Source organism: Syngnathus acus, chromosome 12, assembly GCF_901709675.1.
Source record: "Syngnathus acus chromosome 12, fSynAcu1.2, whole genome shotgun sequence".
Lineage (NCBI taxonomy): Eukaryota > Metazoa > Chordata > Actinopteri > Syngnathiformes > Syngnathidae > Syngnathus > Syngnathus acus.
Window position 1 is genome coordinate 10430987 of NC_051097.1, and position 19320 is coordinate 10450306.

The 19320-nt window shown below is 49.5% G+C and overlaps 1 protein-coding gene across 3 annotated transcripts; it reads right to left on the reverse strand.

Annotated features, from left to right (window-relative positions):
• Nucleotides 1-5244: 5244 nt before the first annotated feature.
• LOC119131360 (membrane-associated phosphatidylinositol transfer protein 2-like) lies at nt 5245-18776 on the reverse strand. 3 transcript variants are annotated; one of them, XM_037265729.1, is made up of 27 exons: nt 18485-18776; nt 14305-14446; nt 13163-13377; nt 12936-13057; nt 12639-12872; nt 11854-12201; nt 11544-11639; nt 11359-11463; nt 11227-11291; nt 11049-11133; nt 10814-10967; nt 10505-10694; nt 10318-10437; nt 10042-10244; nt 9778-9953; nt 9521-9691; nt 9334-9450; nt 9059-9220; nt 8793-8996; nt 8421-8569; nt 8241-8357; nt 8056-8172; nt 7836-7984; nt 7609-7758; nt 7356-7539; nt 7137-7265; nt 5245-7048 (listed from the first exon to the last, which is right to left on the reverse strand). In XM_037265729.1, the coding sequence occupies exons 2-27, from the start codon at nt 14380-14382 to the stop codon at nt 6671-6673; spliced, it is 4218 nt and encodes a 1405-aa protein (XP_037121624.1). In that variant the 5' UTR covers nt 14383-14446; nt 18485-18776; the 3' UTR covers nt 5245-6670. The 3 variants fall into 3 exon arrangements, with proteins under 3 accessions (XP_037121624.1, XP_037121627.1, XP_037121625.1); XM_037265732.1 differs by lacking the exon at nt 8793-8996 and having other exon boundaries at nt 9059-9217; nt 18485-18774; XM_037265730.1 differs by lacking the exon at nt 8793-8996 and having other exon boundaries at nt 18485-18774.
• Nucleotides 18777-19320: the final 544 nt, after the last annotated feature.

The following is a 19320-nucleotide window of genomic DNA, read 5'->3' on the forward strand; positions in this document are numbered from 1 at the left end:
CACTGTGTCTTCTTGTCTGCAACATTCAAAAACCTCTGACCCATAACCAGTGGCGGTTCGACCTTGTGCGAGACTATTAGGGTTTGCCCATTCTTCCTTGCACTGTTCAATTTGAATTGAGCTTTCTCGGTTCCCGTAGCTCTACCGGTTCGGTGCCTACTAACTGTTTTGAGCGAGTATTGCAAACATTTTCAAGCTCTCTATTTTCCGTTGACATGTAAATATGCAGGAGCATCATTACGACACGAGCTCCTTGAGTTTGTTTGTTGCTCGCTAGCTAGCTAGCTAGCTATCGTAGAACAATATCAACAAAGGTGGCTTGTCAGTGAGCCCGCCCACAAGTGCCACTCGGCTGTCGATCAAACGTTAATCAAGGAAAAAGCGTTTGACCTGACTGTTTTGTATGTTTTCCACGCGAAACGAAACTAAACTTAGGTTTTCAAAGGCAGTCTTCAGTGTTGAGGTGAGCGTTGTCCTTCTGTCATTGCCATGGACATGGCTTTTTGACTGTTACTCTCCATTTCCTGTCACTTTGAGTCATGTAAGATGGAGACTTAACTGTCAAGTTCATGGCAGTGACAGAAGGGCACTGACGCGTCAAGCGTATGAAACAATGGCCACGCCCACCTCCATGTATTCTCTTCTCCCATTCGTTGGATAGAAAACGCCAGTGACGCCTCTGAACGTTATAAGGATTTAGATATTCATGTTTGTCCAACTTTATGTCTTGTTTGCCTGCGTGTGTTTCCAAGCTCAAAATGTTTTTCATAATTATTTTGAATTATTGGCATAGACTAGCCTCATACACAAGTTTGCAGACCCCAAAGAAATGACTCGCAGATCCCTGGTCCACTCAAAGTTGAGAAGCAATACCCTTCTATTCGCGTCAGCTGCACCATGAAACCATATATTACGTACAACTCAATTGCTTACTAGCAAGGGTTTCATAGTGTAGTGGTTAGAGCTCTGGACTCCCACCCCAGCGACACGAGTTCGAACCTCAATGAGATCCAAAATATTTTATCATGGAAACACAGTTGCGCGTGTGCTCCTCCATAAAACCATACATGGCTAGGGTTAGGTTAGGATTAGAGCGAGGGTTAGGGTTAGAACTAGCTTTAGGGTTCAGATTATGGTTAGGGTTAGAGCTAGGGTTAGGGTTAGGTTAGGATTAGAGCTAGGGTTAGGATTGGGGTTAGGGTTAGAGCTAGGGTTAGGGTTAGAGCTAGGGTTAGGGTTAGGGTTAGGGTTAGGGTTAGGGTTAGGTTTTTAAGGTTAGGGTTAGAGTTAGGGTTAGGGTTAGAGCTAGGGTTAGGGTTAGGGTTAGGGTTAGGGTTAGAGCTAGGGTTAGGGTTAGATTAGTATTGGGGTTAGGGTTAGAGCTAGGGTTAGGGTTAGGTTAGTATTGGGGTTAGGATTAAAGCTAGGGTTAGGATTGGGGTTAGGGTTAGAGCTAGGGTTAGGGTTAGAGCTAGGGTTAGGGTTAGGGTTAGGGTTAGGGTTAGGGTTGGGATTGGGGTTAGGGTTAGGGTTAGAGTTAGGGTTAGGGTTAGAGCTAGGGTTAGGGCTAGAGCTAGGGTTAGGGTTAGATTAGTATTGGGGTTAGGGTTAGAGCTAGGGTTAGGGTTAGATTAGTATTGGGGTTAGGGTTAGAGCTAGGGTTAGAGCTAGGGTTAGGATTGGGGTTAGGGTTAGAGCTAGGTTTAGGGTTAGAGCTAGGGTTAGGGTTGGGATTGGGGTTAGGGTTAGGGTTAGAGTTAGGGTTAAGGTTAGAGCTAGGGTTAGGGTTAGAGCTGGAGCTAGGGTTAGGTTTAGAGCTAGGGTTAGAGCTAGGGTTAGGGTTAGAGCTGGAGCTAGGGTTAGGTTTAGAGCTAGGGTTAGGGTTAGAGCTAGAGCTAGGGTTAGGGTTAGGGTTAGAGCTAGGGTTAGGGTTAGGGTTAGGGTTGGGATTGGGGTTAGGGTTAGGGTTAGGGTTAAGGTTAGAGCTAGGGTTAGGGTTAGGGTTAGAGCTGGAGCTAGGGTTAGGTTTAGAGCTAGGGTTAGGGTTAGAGCTAGGGTTAGAGCTGGAGCTAGGGTTAGGGTTAGAGCTAGGGTGAGGGTTAACCCCAATCCTACCTCGAACCCTAACCCTAGCGCTAACCCTAATCCTAACCCTAGCTCTAGCCGTAACCCTAACCCTAGCTCTAACCCTAACCCTAGCTCTAACCCTAGCCCCAGCTCTAACCCTAGCGCTAACCCTAACCCTAACCCTAACCCTAACCCTAGCTCTAACCCTAGCCCCAGCTCTAACCCTAGCGCTAACCCTAACCCTAGCTCTAACCCTAGCCCCAGCTCTAACCTTAGCGCTAACCCTAACCCTAACCCTAACCCTAACCCTAACCCTAGCTCTAGCCGTAACCCTAACCCTAGCTCTAACCCTAGCTCTAACCCTAGCGCTTTATTACCTTGGAAAACATGTTGGAATGCGGCCCCAAGGACTAGAGCTTGACACCTGTGACCTTTGACCATGAGATTTCCCTAATAAAGTGGCCTGTTATTAGGTACACTTGAAAATGGCGGTGTACCTAATGGAGTGTCCGTGTGATTCCCTCGTTAAGCGCAGCTGCGTGAAAGGTTTTAGCCCCTGCAGAACGTGAAAGGAGCTAAAACTTTTCACGCAGGTGCGCTTAACGAGGGTCACTTGGGAAACATGTTGGAACGCGGCCCCGAGGACTAGAGCTTGACACCTGTGACCTTTGACCATGATATTTCCCTAATAAAGTGGCCTGTTATTAGGTACACTTGAAAATGGCGGTGTACCTAATGGAGTGTCCGTGTGATTCCCTCGTTAAGCGCAGCTGCGTGAAAAGTTTTAGCTCCTGCGGAACGTGAAAGTGACCAAAAACTTTTCACGCAGGTGCGCTTAACGAGGGTCACTTGGGAAACATGTTGGAACGCGGCCCTGAGGACTAGAGCTTGACACCTGTGACCTTTGACCATGATATCTCCCTAATAAAGTGGCCTGTTATGAGGTACACTTGAAAATGGCGGTGTACCTAATGGAGTGTCCGTGTGATTCCCTCGTTAAGCGCAGCTGCGTGAAAAGTTTTAGCCCCTGCAGAACGTGAAAGGAGCTAAAACTTTTCACGCAGGTGCGCTTAACGAGGGTCACTTGGGAACCATATTGGAACGCGGCCCCGAGGAATAGAGCTTGACACCTGTGACCTTTGACCATGATATCTCCCTAATAAAGTGGCCTGTTATTAGGGTTAGGGTTGAGGTTAGAGTTTGAAACTTTGAAACCCTAACCCTAGCTTTAAACCCTAACTCGCCTGCCCCCTACACTATTGGATTTCACTGGTAGGTAGTGGGCGTGATCCATTGGTTTGCTCCGCCAACTTGGGGGTGGAGCCACCTTATGTATTTACACATAAATACTTGCATTTGTTTGCATATGCGTACGCATACAAAGCGAGGTTCCAATTGTAAAATCACTGGGTATAAAATCACATTTGACTATATGCTCACACCTGGGATCGAACCAGGTTCCTACGGAGCAAGAGCCCGCGTCACCAACCAGTCGGCTATTTCGACCTGTCAACCCTCAGCCGTCTGCACTCTTTTGTACTAATGATGTGCATTCCAGTTAAGAACTGAATCTTTAGAATCGGTTCACTCAAAAGATTTGTTCAAAAGAATCGTTCACCAAATCGTTCGCTACACTTTATTTATTCATTTATTTATTTTTACCTCGTGTAGTGTACCTGTCCATGAGGTGTACCTAATCACAGGCCACTTCATTAGGGAAAAACCTTATGTGGGAAAAGTGCCACACCCGCCCTCACCCCCACTTTCTGATTGGCTGTTTGATCTGTGACGTCACTCGGGCGCTCCATTAGGTACACCGCCATTTTCAGGTGTACCTAATTTCAGGCCACTTCATTAGGGAAAAATCATGGTCAAAGCATAACTGAAAGTGAAAAGTGCCACACCCGCAAATATAAAAACAAGGAATAATACACCAGACAAGTTTTAACATAAATCTTTATTTAATACCAATAATATCAAAAGTAAATTTCAAACCAGCAATCTAATGTTAAATTGCAGTAGATATATTGGATAACAATATTTGGGCGTATATATGCATACACGTTATTTAAAAATTTCTATAAATGTTATAAAATCAAGATTACCCAAAGAGAAGCATAATCTCCCCGTTGTTGCATAACGGCGCATGCCTTCATGCAATAAAGTTAGCCGTTACCTTGGAGAAAACGTGCATAAAAGAAGTGGTGTTTCAGTGAACGGTTCTTTCTTTCCTTGAAAATCATAAATCTACATTCTGGTTTACATAGTTCACGTCAGGAGGGAGACGCAACACGTTCACTGACGCACGGGAAGAAGGCAGTTCACCCATTGACTCGTTTGCGAACGGGAAAGTCCGGATTCGTTCCCTCACTGATCCATTCTCGCGATGAACTGGAAATGCGAATCACTCACTCACTGATTCGTTCGTTGGTGAACGGGAAATGCAATTCACGACTCGTTCGTGAACGGGAAGTTAAGTCATTTTCTTCTTCGTTTTGTTTTACGGCGAGGTGGCACCAGCTTCAATGGGCATTACCGACACCTACTGGTTGAAGGCATATGACCTGAAGAAAAAAAAAAACTATCACTTTAGGAAGTGATTCGTTCTCTCTCGTTCACTGAAAAGATTCGTTCTTTTGAACGAATTGTTCACTCACGAGCCAACACAAGTTCAGAAGAACCGTGTGCGAATCTCACACATGGTTTTGTGTAATATATAAAGGTTGGACAGAGCGGGTCTCAAACCCTGGTCGACTGAGTACCAGGCCAAGTTTTACACCATTCGGCCACATTGCCATGAAAGTTTGTCTTTTTGTGTATGGGTCGTCTAATGATCTCTCTAATCTACAAATACAAAAACCTGCTACAAAATTGTAAGATCTAAATATGGTCTTACGGGTAAAGCTTTTGCCTTGGGTTCAGGAGAACCGAGTTCGAATCTCACACATGACTGTGTGAGTCTTGCATTGTAGTCCGTATAATTTCCAACTGTTACACGGAGCAGGATTCGGACCCGCTTCTCCTGTACTCCAGACCAATATTATTCTATTTGGCCACTTTGGCAGAGAAATTTCGAAAAGAAAATTTGGTAGTCATTCAAAGCATCTGAGGTAACCACCGGAAATCAAGCTGTATTTCAACGTTCGTGTATCTATTTTAAAACAAAAGTCAAATAACCACTCTTTTGTCTATTTTTAATATTTGCTTCCAAACGAAATTTCCAATGGCCAAAAAGGAGACACGGATCATTCCTTTATATTGTGTACACCGTGTGACACATTCGAGTTCTAACGTCACCTTCATTCGTTTGCAGCATTAATCACTTTTTCTTCTAGATCAAGTAATGTACAATAGAGCCCATTTCCTTCTAAAATAACAAATATGTACTACCACTATTTTGGCACATTTACATAATTATCTTCATCCTCATAAAATGACTGAAATCAATAAATAAGACATGCATTACGGATTTAGAGGTTGTTGTTTTTCTACGAGTGAGGTTATGCAGTTGATTAATTAACTACAGTGTGAAAGGATCATTTGGCTTTTGCGCTGGAGTGCTATAACGATAGTATCCTTTTTTTAAGGCCTTTAATAAAGTACATTTCGTTACAAGCTAGCACCAGGTTCACTTGTAATGTCATTTTCCTCCTTGGAAGTGAGCTGAAGCGCTAATATTACCGCAGGGGCACAGTCTGGAACCGTCAAATTCCCACAGCATACTTGCTGACCAAAACAGCAGAACCAAGCCACGAAGAAAAGCAATGCAAAACCTTACAAAGTTTTAAGTTCTGACTTCATCCACACATTTGTTACACTCACTCACTTTATCGACTTAAGATGCTTTTACTGACATAATTTTTGTTGGTTTGAATGCTTACACCTTGTATCATCAGACATACAGTACAGGAAGTTTCCTTTACAGCAACAACTTTACACTGCCCTCTATTGGTGAGGCGTGTAAACGTCATGGTGCCAGCTTGTCACGAAAATCCACCAGGAAAAAAGAGTGGAAAAAAAATACACGTTAAACATTCAAGCAGTAAATATTTTCAAAAGGAGCAAAAAGTAGAAACTCCCAGCAGCAGTAGCAGCAGCAGTACATAGGACCACAGCGCCCCTAGCAGGTCGATGAGAGGTATTGCAAAGCAAAGCACTCTAAAGGGATTAGTGCTGTGTACAAGGTCTTGTTGGCCACATTGAAGGAACCTGGAGGGCTTGTATGGATAAACAAATTGTTGTAGGACGGTGGCAACAAGTATGGAAAGCAATTGGAGCATTATTCAGTCTTTTTAACGTTCTGTAACGCTCAAACCGCTTTCCATAGGAAACAAAGAGCGGATTACCATGGCAACGTTTGTCAAATGAAATGAACCTGAGCTGTTACATTGAATGGGCGCTCTGCTTGTATGCAGTAGAAAACGTTTTTATACTGTATGCGTTGTGTATCACGTTAGCTTAAGGCTCGTTACATGAATGAATTGAAACGTTCCCTTGTCGTGTCCTATAGAAAAGTGTTAGTGTAAAAGAGTCATGCTACACAGTCATGTCGAGTCCACTCCTTCTTTGAGATCACGGTGGCTCCAGCCGGTTTGGTACCAGCTCATTTGGGGCCGAACAAGTCGGCACCTCCCTCCTTGGTGCTTCCACCGCGTCCCCAGCATCCGGCCGCCAAGCTCATGCTCCGCTGCGCCGCCACCACCGCCGCCGGCGTCGTCGTAGCGCGCTCCGCCTCGCACTGGCTCTGCGTCCGCTCCGTCCGGCCCGGAGGCTTGGGCGAGGTGGATGGCGCTCCGCCGGGCTTCTTTGCGGAAATGGTGCGGAAGATGTGGTTGCGCTTGCGCAGGAAGTCCCCCGAGGCGCCGCCCATCCCGAAGCTGCGCTTGCGCAGGACCATGCGGGCGCTGGCCGGCTTGGCGGGACGGGACCGCTGGTTGTACTCCAGCTGGGACAGGTGCGAGGCGTAGCCATCTGGAATGAACTGAATGCAAGATGGTGCTCACTTAGGTCATTCTTCTCGACCACCACGGAGGGAGGCCCTTCATTCTCGGTGGCTTCACGATCATTACCTGACACTGATGCTGCATCTTCTTTGTGGGTCTTCCCACTATGTAGATGTGCGACGGCGGGAGGCCGACGTTGGAGTACACCGAAATGTCCTTGCTGGAGCCGTAGGCAGCGAAGATCCTCATTTGGGCCTGAGTGCATAGAGAGAGAGAGAAAGGGGGTCAACCTTTTGGGCGGAGTTTCATTTCTTCATTTTCTCCGACTACGGATAATGGCCCGACCTCGCCGACGAGGCACTTGAGGAAGTTGGCCTTGTGGCGGAGCGGGTCGTGAACCAGGCCGTCGCAGAAGGAGACCACGCCGTGCGGGAAGTTGTGCTGTGAGAGCCACGCCACCACGCGCTGCTTCTGCATGTCCGGACGCCCCGTCACGTACACGATCAGATAGCCCAGGTCCTGCCAGTACCTGACACAAATCCAAAATGTACACTAAGGGATCATAATCATCCGACGAAAGAAAATGGAGAGTCCTTACCTGACCACATCCACGGCTCCCGCTCGCACCTTGGGGTCGCTGCCCATGATGGACACGCTGGCGGCAAACGAGCCGTCGATGCTGAACACCACAAACTCGGTCCCGCGCGGCACCACGGTGAGGTAGCTGTCGGCAAAGGTGTGGTCGCCCCTTGTGACGGGAAAAAGCCAAGACGCCTTTGATGCCAAGTCCTTCCACGCCACTGAGGCGATTCTCATTCTGCGTACCTGACCACCATTTTGACGGGATACACCCCGATGCCCAGCCGCTTGTTGTCGGGGAGCGCATACGAGACGCGGCCGCTGCTATTGGTGAGCTGCGTGTCGAAGTAGACCCATTCGCCCGAGGGTGGCTGCGTCATGATGTGAATGTCGATCTGTTGCAAAAATGCCGGCGTTATCCAGCTGATGTTGAACGGTTGGGACGCCAGCAAACTTGGACGCTTACCTTCTCTCCCGTGAGCGTCACCATGTCCAGTGGGCCGTACATGAAGCGAGCCGTCATCGTCTGGGCGCCGTCCTCCATGAACACGCCGTCATTCGCGCGGTGGTTGGCAGTCACATTCTGACAGGAGGGGGGGGGGAAAAACGTGTTTGTGCCAGAATCAAAAGTAAACCGTAAAAACATCTTACCCGGATTTTGACATGAGTGCGTTTGCGCAACCATTTCTCCCTGGGCTTGGACGGCGTGAACTCCGACACTTCTTTACCGTTGAGCTCCAGAATTCCGGAGTTCTCGTGCCTCATCACCTGCGAAAGCCACGTTCAGCCGCTTGAGATTGAAAAGCACCGGCGAGCCGAGACGCGAGCAACCTGTCGGAGCAGGAAGGACACCACGTCGGTGGACTCCCAGTAGGAGGCGTGGAAGAGGTGTGGCAGGGCCACGGTGGGGAAGGCCGTCAGGGCATCGGGGCAGTAGAGGGCGTAGTCCATCCGCTTGCTGCCCCACCAGCGGGATGCGACTGCAACATTGAAAATGGACAAGCGCGCATTTAAGCCATGTTTCCAGCTTTCTTCCAATCACACGGTAGAAAAGTGACGCCAGAGACATTGAACCAGCGGGTCACGGCACCAAAAGTGTAAGCTCGCCTAACCGAGGATGGCTATCTATCCTAAGGAGGAAGAGGACGTCTCAGGGGGACGAAGAAGGAGCTCGTGTCCTCACACTGCACACCCCGGGGGTACCTTGCTTCAAGTTCTTTAGCGCCCCGGCTGAGCTGACGTCTGTGATGTCAGAGCCGGCGTCCGAGCTGGGTTCCGACTCGGCGCCTCTCGGGAACACCTGTCGGGTTTTCCTGCACGAGCGCAACGACGGCGTCCGGGAGGCGAGTTTATGGTAGGATTTGGGCAGCTGGGACAGAAGACTGGGCCTTTTTCCCACCGGGCCGGCTGAGGGGACGTTTAGGTATCAGTGCCCGAGTACTGTGCGGAAAGGCTGGAAGCCGACTTACTGTTGGCGACGTTGGAGACCGCGTAGGAGTCGGCCAATCCCGACACCTGGCTCGCCAGGCTGGCCTCGCTCGCTCGGCGGTGACAACGGATGTGAGGCACCCCAGGAGACGTGGACGGAGGCGGGTATGGCGCGTCCACTGAAATGTGAGTGCCGCCATCTGCTGGTGAGAAGCAAAACAGCCAAAACAAATATGACTTGAAGCTTTCCCAGGTCTTGTGGTATTTAAAAAGACGTCATACTACTTAAAGAATAAAGAAGCTGATGGTTACTGACTGGAGGGCGGCCAGTTGAGGACGGGCACGGGGATGCAGGTCTCGTTCACGCCAGTCTCCTGACTGCGGTAGAGCGCCGGCTCCATCAGGAGCTGAGGGTTACTCTGTACCGTCTCCACTGGAGGCACAAGCTACTCGTTAAAAGGGCTTGCTTGAAATCATCTGAGACGGATGGAAAACATGCGCACCCAGCAGAGCCGAGTGTCCGTCGCCCAGGGGAAAGCGCTGGTAGCGGGGGACGCTGAAGGGGGGCAGCAGGTGGAAGCGTTTGTCTAAGAGAGGTTCCAGGCGGGAGGCTGACGGGTCTGCCGGGTGGAACAGGTTGTACACCTGCTGGCAGGCCGGACGCAGAGCCGTCACTGAAGACACACAAGACAAAACACGCCCGCCGTCAGCCAGTTGCATTCCACACGAATCAAAGTCCTGACATTTACGGCATCCTCACCGTCCAAGGAGGGCACCACCGTCTTCCTGAGCGCCAGCACCAGGCCCAGAGGAGATCCGAACAGGAAGAAGTCTGTCACCTCAAAGTCAAACTTGCCCAGTGAGCCTCCCTCCAGCATGGTGCTGTTGCTGGAGCGGCGAGAGCAAGGCTCGGCGTGGATCACGCTGGAGTGCAGGCTGCTCCCAAATAAAAACAAAAACAAAGTGGTTGATGTGGTAGAACCTGGACAACACTCCACCCAACCATAAATAAGTTATACCAGACCTGGACAAGAAGGCCTGATGATGCTTTATGGTGTCAATCTCGTAGGTGGAGGAGTCGCTGCGTTTGCGCGGCAGCTGCTTCTTGGGGTCGTCGGGCCCCGAGCATCGAGGGATGTCGATGTTACTCCGGCTCAGGTGCCGACTTCCCTCCAGGGACGGCGTGGCGCTGTTGATGACGATGCCGGGAGAAAGCAGCTCCGTGTCCTGACACGCCACCGGGACGCGCGCCGTTAGCTCCGATGCTAACCGCGTCGGCAATCGAGACGATGGATGGTACCTGCACGCTGACGGCGCTGCCCCGCCTGCTGCTGTTGGGACTTTCCAACACCAGAACCGAACTACTGCACAGAGCGTCAAAGCCCAGGATGCCTCCCACGCAGTCTCCGATCACGCACACCTGCAAAACACGTCACGATTGCAAGTATTGTCCTATAAAAACAATTGATTTCTTGTGCTGTGCTGACCTGTCCGTTGAAGGAGGTTCCTTCCAGCGACCTGATGAAGTCGGCGTACACCTGGTTGGCTCTGAGGATGACGGCGGCCACGGCGTCCTGGTACTGCGGCGCCGAGGTGGCGAGGAGCGGCAGCGCGGCCAGCGGGATGTGATCCTGACTGCTCGAGAGGCAGCCCTCGTCGTAGCTGTACGGACTCAGGCTGCGGAGGGAGGACACGCCAACCAACTATTGACTTTTTTGATGTCCAAGGTTTTAGAAATCTGGAGGATGTGGCCGCCTCCAAATTTGACATGCAAGAAAAAAAGACACACAACTCACTTGGACACCAGCGAGAAGGCTTCCACGCAGACAGCGGGACACGGTACTGTGCGGATGGCGATGCGGCCCAGCGCGGTCGGGTAGTGAACCCTCATCACCGTCTCGAAGGCGCCGCTCAGCGTGTTGACGTCACCTTGCTTGCTTGCTTGTTCGCCTGCTCCAGCAAATAAGTACACGCATCTCATAAAGCAAACAAATTAAGGCTGCTAGCCAAAGGCTAACACTTGATGCGTACCTGAGCCCGTGTCCAAAATGTTTCCTCCATGCAGGACCAGAATTAGCACGTGAATTTTGGATGACTGCAGACATTGCTGAGATGCCTACGGGAGGAGGCAAAAGCGTCGAGGACACGTAAGAACACATAAGAAATTTCATTGGTTTCATTGGTGTGGCGAGAAGGGCGTGTAGGACACCTCGCCATGCGTCTCCTCGTTGGTCATGGCGCCGAATTCCCCGGCCGACTCGGGATACAGCGACTCTGACGCACAAAGGCCCACGTCACACGCGATGGAGATACGCCAGGCGGAAGATGGCCGCCACCTCACCTTGACCCTCGTCCACTTCGATGGTTTCCATTTTGTCCATCAGGTCGTTGGAGCTCCACTTGGTGATCTCCTTGGGGAACGCGTCCTCGCCGTCAGAGAAGCTGTCTGAAGAGCACACCGGCCGCGGTGAGCTAGCTCCTCCTCCATCTTGCGCGTGTGCAGGTGTGTGTCACCGAGGACTTTACCGTGCGCGTCAAAGAACTCATCATCCGTGCTGTCGTCGGACTCTCGCGCAATGCTCTGCATCCTCCACTCGCTCAGGCTGTGATGAGAAGGACTTCCTGGAAGGAGACGCCAAAGTAGCCGGCCTTCACATGGCTGCTCCACGCTAGCGTGTTCCACTTTAGCGGTCAAAATGATGACACCAGCAATTAGCTTGTCGCTCTGTGATGTCGAATGACATCACTTCACGTAAATATGCCTTCGAGCAGAAGTGCTCCGGTAACCTGGCCAATCCCCGAACCATGTTTTACGAAACGGGACGGCGCAACGTACCTCCTCTCTTGGACGACCTGTTGGAGGATCTGGACGACGTGGACCACTGCTTGGTTAGCTCGCCCCGGTTGTCCAACGCGCCCGGCTTCACTTCACCGGCCTCGGTCTCGGCGGCGGATCCGGCGGCGACCCGCGGCTCCTGATCCCTGTTCTGGTCCTGAGGGGCCGGGCAGCCGTTGGTGTCGGGGCCGCCGCCCTCCTCGCTGAGGCTGTATTGGGCCATCTTCTTGGCAAGGGCCAGTTGGGTCTCCAGCTCCAGCTGTCGGATGTCCTCGATGGTGAGGCCGTACCACTCGTCCTGCCAGCACCACGCCTGGCGGTGGGCTCGCACCATCACTTTGCGCAGACCTGCGACGGCGACAGTGATGGCTCTAATTACCATCTCGCTTGGCGTCCCTCCCGCGTCGGCCGGCGCCACTTTGGCAAATGAAGCAAACGATTTTTGCTGGCAGAGTAATTAATGGCGCGTGTAAAAAGGTTGGATATTACAAGATGCTTTGAGCCCCATTCCACTTAGAGCGACGGGACAAAGGGGACTCGCGGAAAGAAGCTGAGTCAGCGGAATAAATTGCCGCAAATGAGAGAATGGAGTCCAGAAATGGAGCAGCTGCTGGTTCATTAGCTTGGATGCTCGTGATACCCGTGAGGCAGCCAGAACTTTGATTAAAAGTCATGCCTGCCTCTTTAATGTTGCACTTTTTGCAGTCCAGCTGAAATCACTCCATTTGGGACTGAAATGACAAATAATGTCAAAAGTCAGCTTTGGCTTTTGTGCTTCACCCTACCGACGTCATGGATGAAGCGCTCGATCTTGGACTGCATGCCCCAGTAGCGGAACTCCACTTTGCACAGCTTGTAGGCGCACATGACCGAGCGGTCGCCGGAACTCCGGTTGATCTCCTCGATCCAGTCTTCAGACAGCGGGCCTCGCCTGGTCTTGAGCGATTGGTACAGTCGGGGGTCTTCTTCTGCCAGGTACTCGTGGGGGGCGATGTAGTCCTTGACGATGTCGATGGGGTCTGGGGGGGGGGGACCATCAATGGGCAACTCCATTTGGACTCCCAGTAACATTGGTGACTTACCGACTGTCCTTTGTCTCTTCTCAGCAGAGGACAGACTAAAGACATCCGATTGGTCGCCGGTGTCAGGCATGTAGTACGTCTCGATGTCGATGGAGAACTTCTCTACGAATGGACACGTGTACCTGCGGTGTAAGGGGAGCCGCTCGCTTAGGGAATTTCTAGCATGCGGTCAGCCAAACGTTTGAGGCTCGGGTGTCGGAAAGTCCTCAACCAAACGGCGCCCCCACCTGGTGCGCGTGTACGGGTAGGCGTTCCATGACTCCTCCTCCACGCGCAGGGCGGCCTGAGGCAGGATGGAGCAAAACCAGGACGGGATGTGCTTGCCGATGTGGTAAACCTTGTGGGTGTACTGACCCGAGCCTCCGGGCCCGTCCTGGTACGGTTTGTTCTCCAGGATCTCCACGCCGCTGCCCTCGCCGCAGCTCTCCTCGCGGCTCTTTTTCTGAAAATCATAGCGGAGGGGATCCTCAGCATGTTAAATGAACATTTCCTTTCACAAAATAAAAACAAAAATTTTTTTTTCACCATATATGACTAAGCTACCGTGGCACAATGCATCTCAGCGAGTTGTTGATGACATCAGACAGAATTGCGTCCCCCGGGTCCGAAAACAGGCAGCAGGTGGCGGCTGCGTTCAGATCCACTAAAGCCTGAGCTTCTTTTTTTTTTTTTTTTTTTAAAGTTCAGTCTGAGATGACAGCAGCCCGGCCGGCCTGTTGTCATGGCAACATGGACTCGGCTGATGAACGACGGCGTGCTGATGTCACTCGTTACTGGGGCGACCGGCACACGGCTGTGACGCTGAGCCGGAAAAGGGAGGGACAGCGGTGAGAGGGTGGGGGGGCGTGTAACTTATTTAATTCCGCACTGAGGCACTAACTACTACACACGCACGCATGCACACTCACATGGACGCTTGTCAACACATTGCCTGCACTTAACTTCCATAAAACATTGGAACATTAAATATGATGACGAGATGGGGCATGAGAGCGATATTAAAAGCGATGCAAATACGATATACAGACGTATAGAGAGGCAGAGAATATTAAATCTAATGTATAGATGGTGTAGAAAACTAAATATGATGTCAATATTTTTAGTCATCAGCAACTGCGGTTGGCTTTACCCCAAAACATCAGTTTCTGAGCAAAAAGCAGAAAAAAAGGAGCTTCATCGGAAAAAAGAAAAAAACACGAAACAGTGACTGCTTTGCTTTTGTGGCACCTCAAACTATAAAACAAAATCAATTTAATTTGTTCAAATTATTGGACCGATTAATCGGTTCGCGTAATTTGATTCGGCCAAACTTCGAAATGGGTCAGATCTGATGTAAATATGCCTTCATGCAAGTGCGGATTGTACCGACCTGTATCATGTAGAGCTGAGCTATGCGGTACTCGTCCACGCTCATGGGCATGGGGATGCGGTACTCCTTGATCAGCATGGCTGGATCACCCGGACCACGGTCAGCGCGTCAGGAAGAACGGGACCCGAGTCATCGTAGGCGCCTAAGAAAAGGGAAGGACTGTCAGACGCCATACAGAGAAAGTCCTTAGCGCTGTACTTCCTGTGCGCGTCCTCCTGCAGATCTATTACAAGGTAATCCTTTGAGCCTAAATCCCCCGGCAACCTAAATCCTCAAGCGGGGCGGCCCCGCTCTTGGCCCCGCTCTTGTCCCCGCGCGGCCGGCGCTGACGCAGAGTCAAGAGCGAAGACCTGACCCGACCGAGGCTTTAAAAAGACACGGCGGCGGGCGCAACCCCCTCGACGCCGTCACGTCGTAAGAACCAATAGAGGGGGAGGGTGTTTACGTTTGGGCCAGCCCCATCACTTAGTGGGGGAACTCTCTGGACCGGCTCACGCAAACATGCGCACGACACAAACACACAGCGACGACAAACACAAAAGCCCGCAAATATGTGACACGCAACAAGCAAGCCTAAACAAACACACACAGTCGTCCGGACAGGAAGGAGAGGAGGATGGAAGGAAACAAGAAAGGAGGGAAGAAAAGGATGATGAAGGGAGGGAGGGAGGGAGGCAACAAGGATGAAAAGGAGCGAAAAGGGAAAGCAAGGATGGAAGAAAAGAAGGAAGAATGAATCAAGTGAATTTTGCGTGTGAGTCAGTCACGTCTTTTCAGTGCCTGTAATAATAAATCAGGAAGGGCTTTTTTTTCTTTCGGTCAAGTGTGATGAGCCCTAAGGGAAGGCGCTCTCCCTCAGGAGAGCCGACACTTTTTTCCCACGGATGAAGATGGGAAATCAAAAGGGGGGAGGCCGACCTCCATAAAGGAGGAAAAACGAGCGGCCAATCAGAGTTAGAATAGTTTTGGTTTTTTTATGATAGTTTTTTCTCATTTTGTTTTGTCTTTTGCTTTTTAAATTCAGTTCTAATTGATTATGCGTTGATTGGCAGTGAGTAGAGTCAGCTGGGTCCACACCCACAACGGTGCAGAACACCCTTTTTTTTAATGTGCTGGCTTACGCATGTCTCTTACACGCAAACATATATAAAGTCTTGCACACACACACCCATGCAAACACAAACAGGCACAAACGCGTACAAACACAGGCAGCGAGAACCCGGAAACTCCCGCACAACCACACGTAAAGTAAACTCACAACATGCACACGGACGTACAAAAAAACATGACGATGCCGCCCGCACGCACACACGTGCCAGCCCGATGTTAAGAAAGCGAGCGCGAACCTCAGCCCGCCATGCAAGCGAGCAGCCAGCCAGCCAGCCGTCTGCTGCGGTGACGCCTAGACGGGCCTGCAGACATCCCGCTCACGACGGCGGGCCGCATCCCGCCCTGCTCTTCCTCCTCCTCTTCCTCGTTTCCCGGTAGCGTATTACCGAGAAGCTGGCATCTCTCGCTCTCCTCCTCTTACCCCCACCCCACTTGCCCCACCCCTCCCTCCCTCCCTCCCTCCCTCACTCAGGCTCTGTTGCCGTGGAAACGCACGAGGCCTTAGCCTGATTTGTGGACTTTGTTGTGATGCAGTGAGCCGGGCCGCGGCCTCCTCCTCCTCCTCCTCCTCCTCCCGTCTTGTGTCAATAACCTGATATTTGCTACCCAATCGAGTCAATGGCCAAGCTAAACGTTTGCAAATGGACTTCTGTATGATTTTGGCACGACAGGCACTCACTTTACTCGTCATGTTAACATGACACAACAGGAAGGTGTGACACAAAAACACAACTTACACAACATCAACACAGCAGCGGGAGAGCCGGCTGTGCATGACAATGAGCTTTGTGCTCGCGTGTGTGCGTGCATGTGAGACACCCTCCCGTTGCTTCCCGTCTTCATGTTACTTGTGACATCAAATTGGTACTTTGCACAACCTTGCACGACTTGTTGATGGCTGCTCCGCCCAGCACACGCCCAGCCATGATCATGGCCAGACACACACGCTAACACAATCAAGCTGTCCGCATATCAACCTGTTGGCCATTCATTTGTTCATAATGTCACTAACGCCTTTACAAGCTCGCACACACACACATACCTCAAAGATGCTGCTTTTTTTTTTTTTTAAATATCCACGCCTCATTTGCTTCTGTCTAAGCGGAATACAATCATGTAGCACAACACACTATCGTAACCTTTTGTGTGCAACAATACCCCGAGCCACGATGAGGTCATCCCTACAACAAGACACCGCTGACCTGACCAGCCGTCCTACAGAGGTAAAAACGTTCTCGTTGACATTTGACAAGTGACGGACGGGATGCCGCAGGCCAGCGACAACCCCCCCCTCATGTGACGACAGAGAGCAGGGGCTATTTTTAGCTCTGGTGGTGTGGGGGTTCACCGTCACGCTCCTTCAATACTAAACATTCAAATTCTGCTGGAAAAAAGAATCAGAAATGACTGCAAAATAAAACATTTTCAATATGAAAGAACATCATGAATAAATGGTGACAATGGAGCAATAAAATACTGGAAATTATACAAATAAATACCCTTATTATAAGATGTAAAACAATATTAGTGTCGTGTAAAATGAAATAAAATTATAAAACAAAAAATAAATAATAAAACAGTAAAAATGGCAAGAAAAGGGGTAAAAAAAACAGTGAATAATAATCATAATAATTAACAAGGAAGTTAAAGCTAAAAAACATCATTTAAATCAAATCAATCCTAATTATAGATTTGCAATAAGATTACAAAACAAGGGCGACAATATAAATAATGAAGACTAATCAAAGGTTGTGAGTGTGTCTTTGCAGTGTTCACTGACATGCTGTGTTTACCCAACTAAAAATAGCATGCAATGACGTAGCAACCCGTGTCAAGCACACCCCCGCATTGCCCCCCCACTCCCCATTATCATTACTGTACCGCTACATGCATGCAAGGGATGTGTGCGTCAGTGTGTCTGACATACCGTATGTATGTGTGCAACTTTGACCATGTGTGAATCTTTGGATGTGTGTGTCTGACTTTAGTAAATGTGTTTTGGTGTGTATTATTTTTGGTGTTTGTGTTTTTTTGTGCTTGTGTATGCATAAGTGCCTGTGTGTGCATGCATGTGTGTGTGTGTGGTAATAGTAATCAATAGTGTGAGTCATTCTTTCTGCTGTGGCTACTTCCTAACAGCATTCATTAGCACAAACACAATCTTTGGGCCCGATAATCACATCCTGCCAGGCTCCGACGCTTCTCTGGTTGGCATCAAACCAGGAAATGAAGATAAGCCGCTCATCATTAAAAGGGCACGGCGGCTAACTGCTAACATGATAACACACACCAAATGCACACTTCTTATTTCAGGTGACGCCAAGGGACGGGCGACTGTTCGTCCTCCGCCATGTCAATTGTGAAGACGTCACAGATCATTCATGAGCAGATTGAAGCTCGGGTTAACACTTCTGTGATAATCGTGCCATGTTAGAATATGTATATGATACAGTATTTTGTGTGTGGAACTTTAAAACGTGATACAGGGTTGCAGTTTTCCATTGCAGCACGTTGGTAGATTTGTAATCAATCGCTTGAAAGGCGGTCAAGACTCCCAAGTATAATATTGTTGTGTGTGTGCATGCAAGTATGTTTGTGCATGCATATTGTACGAAGTGTACATATTAGTGTGTGTATCTAAGTGTATTTGTACATGTGTGTGCCTCTGTCTGACTTTGCATGTATTTGTGTACAGGTGTGTGTATTTGTATAGTGTACAATTACGTGTACATGCAAGTATGTTTGTGAGTATATTAATTGTTAATGTGTGTATGAGTGTGTTTTTGTATACTGTATTTGTGTGATTATGCGTGTGACTTTGTTTCCATACGTGTATCAGTCGACATAAAATGTCTGTTTGTGTTTGTTTTAGACGTGAGCTTGTGTTTAGGCGTTTATGACTGTCTGACTGCTTTTAAGTATGTTTGTGCGCGTGGAAGTGTTTTTTCAATGTGCGCGTCCCTTTCCAAACGGAGCACCACCGAATATTGAACCTGATTGATGGCTGACGTCATGTAACAATCTTTCACGCATTAATGCATCTGTCCACCCAACGCGCGGCTGTGCTCACCCGAGGCTCGGCCGGCCGGTGATGGTCAATCTTCGGTTGTCTTCTCCCCGCCGCGGCGGTGGCGCGGCATGGCGGCTAGCTGACATCGACTACGGAGAGGTTCGACGTCCTGGGGGTGTGACGCCTTTGCGTCCTGTGTCCTCCGCAATCACAGGACGTCGCGCGTCTCCTCGGAACGCTCCATCTTCCGCTCCGGTGTGTCGTCGTCTGACTCCGATGGTGTGCGTCCGTCTGTCCGTCCGTGATGTTGCGTTCAGGTTGGCGCTGACGTCACAGCACAGGTAAAGGGAAATGGTGACCTCTAGTGTGACAATGAGTCACTGCAAGCACGTTCACCTAAGGATGGGAGGAATACATACAATACGTGAATATTATATATATTATTATTACATATATTAGGTGTTTTTTTGAGGGGGGGCAGATTTAGCCTCTACGTGTTGTCAAGCTCATGTGCACAGGGCCTCATGAATTAGTACTGGCCAATGTAACTTGAAAATCCACAGTCAGCTTTTTACACCCTGGTAAAAGCAAGAATTGTTCAGCCAACTTCAACGACCAAAACATTCCTACAGATCTGCACATAATATATCTGATAATAAGTATCCTTGGTGAGTATGAAGTTTTTTTTATATATTTGTTTTTTCCATGTTATTACATAAATATTGGAAGGAAAGACGGCACATTCGTAAGAAAAAATAAGCAGAATTTATTGTGTAATGGTGATCATATTAAGTAGCTAAAATAGAGGTTTGGGGAAGGAATAAAAAAAGAGGGACAAGTGAGTGCAGAGATTATTGTGCTGGTTCTGGTCCTGCTGCAAAAAAAAAAAAAAAATC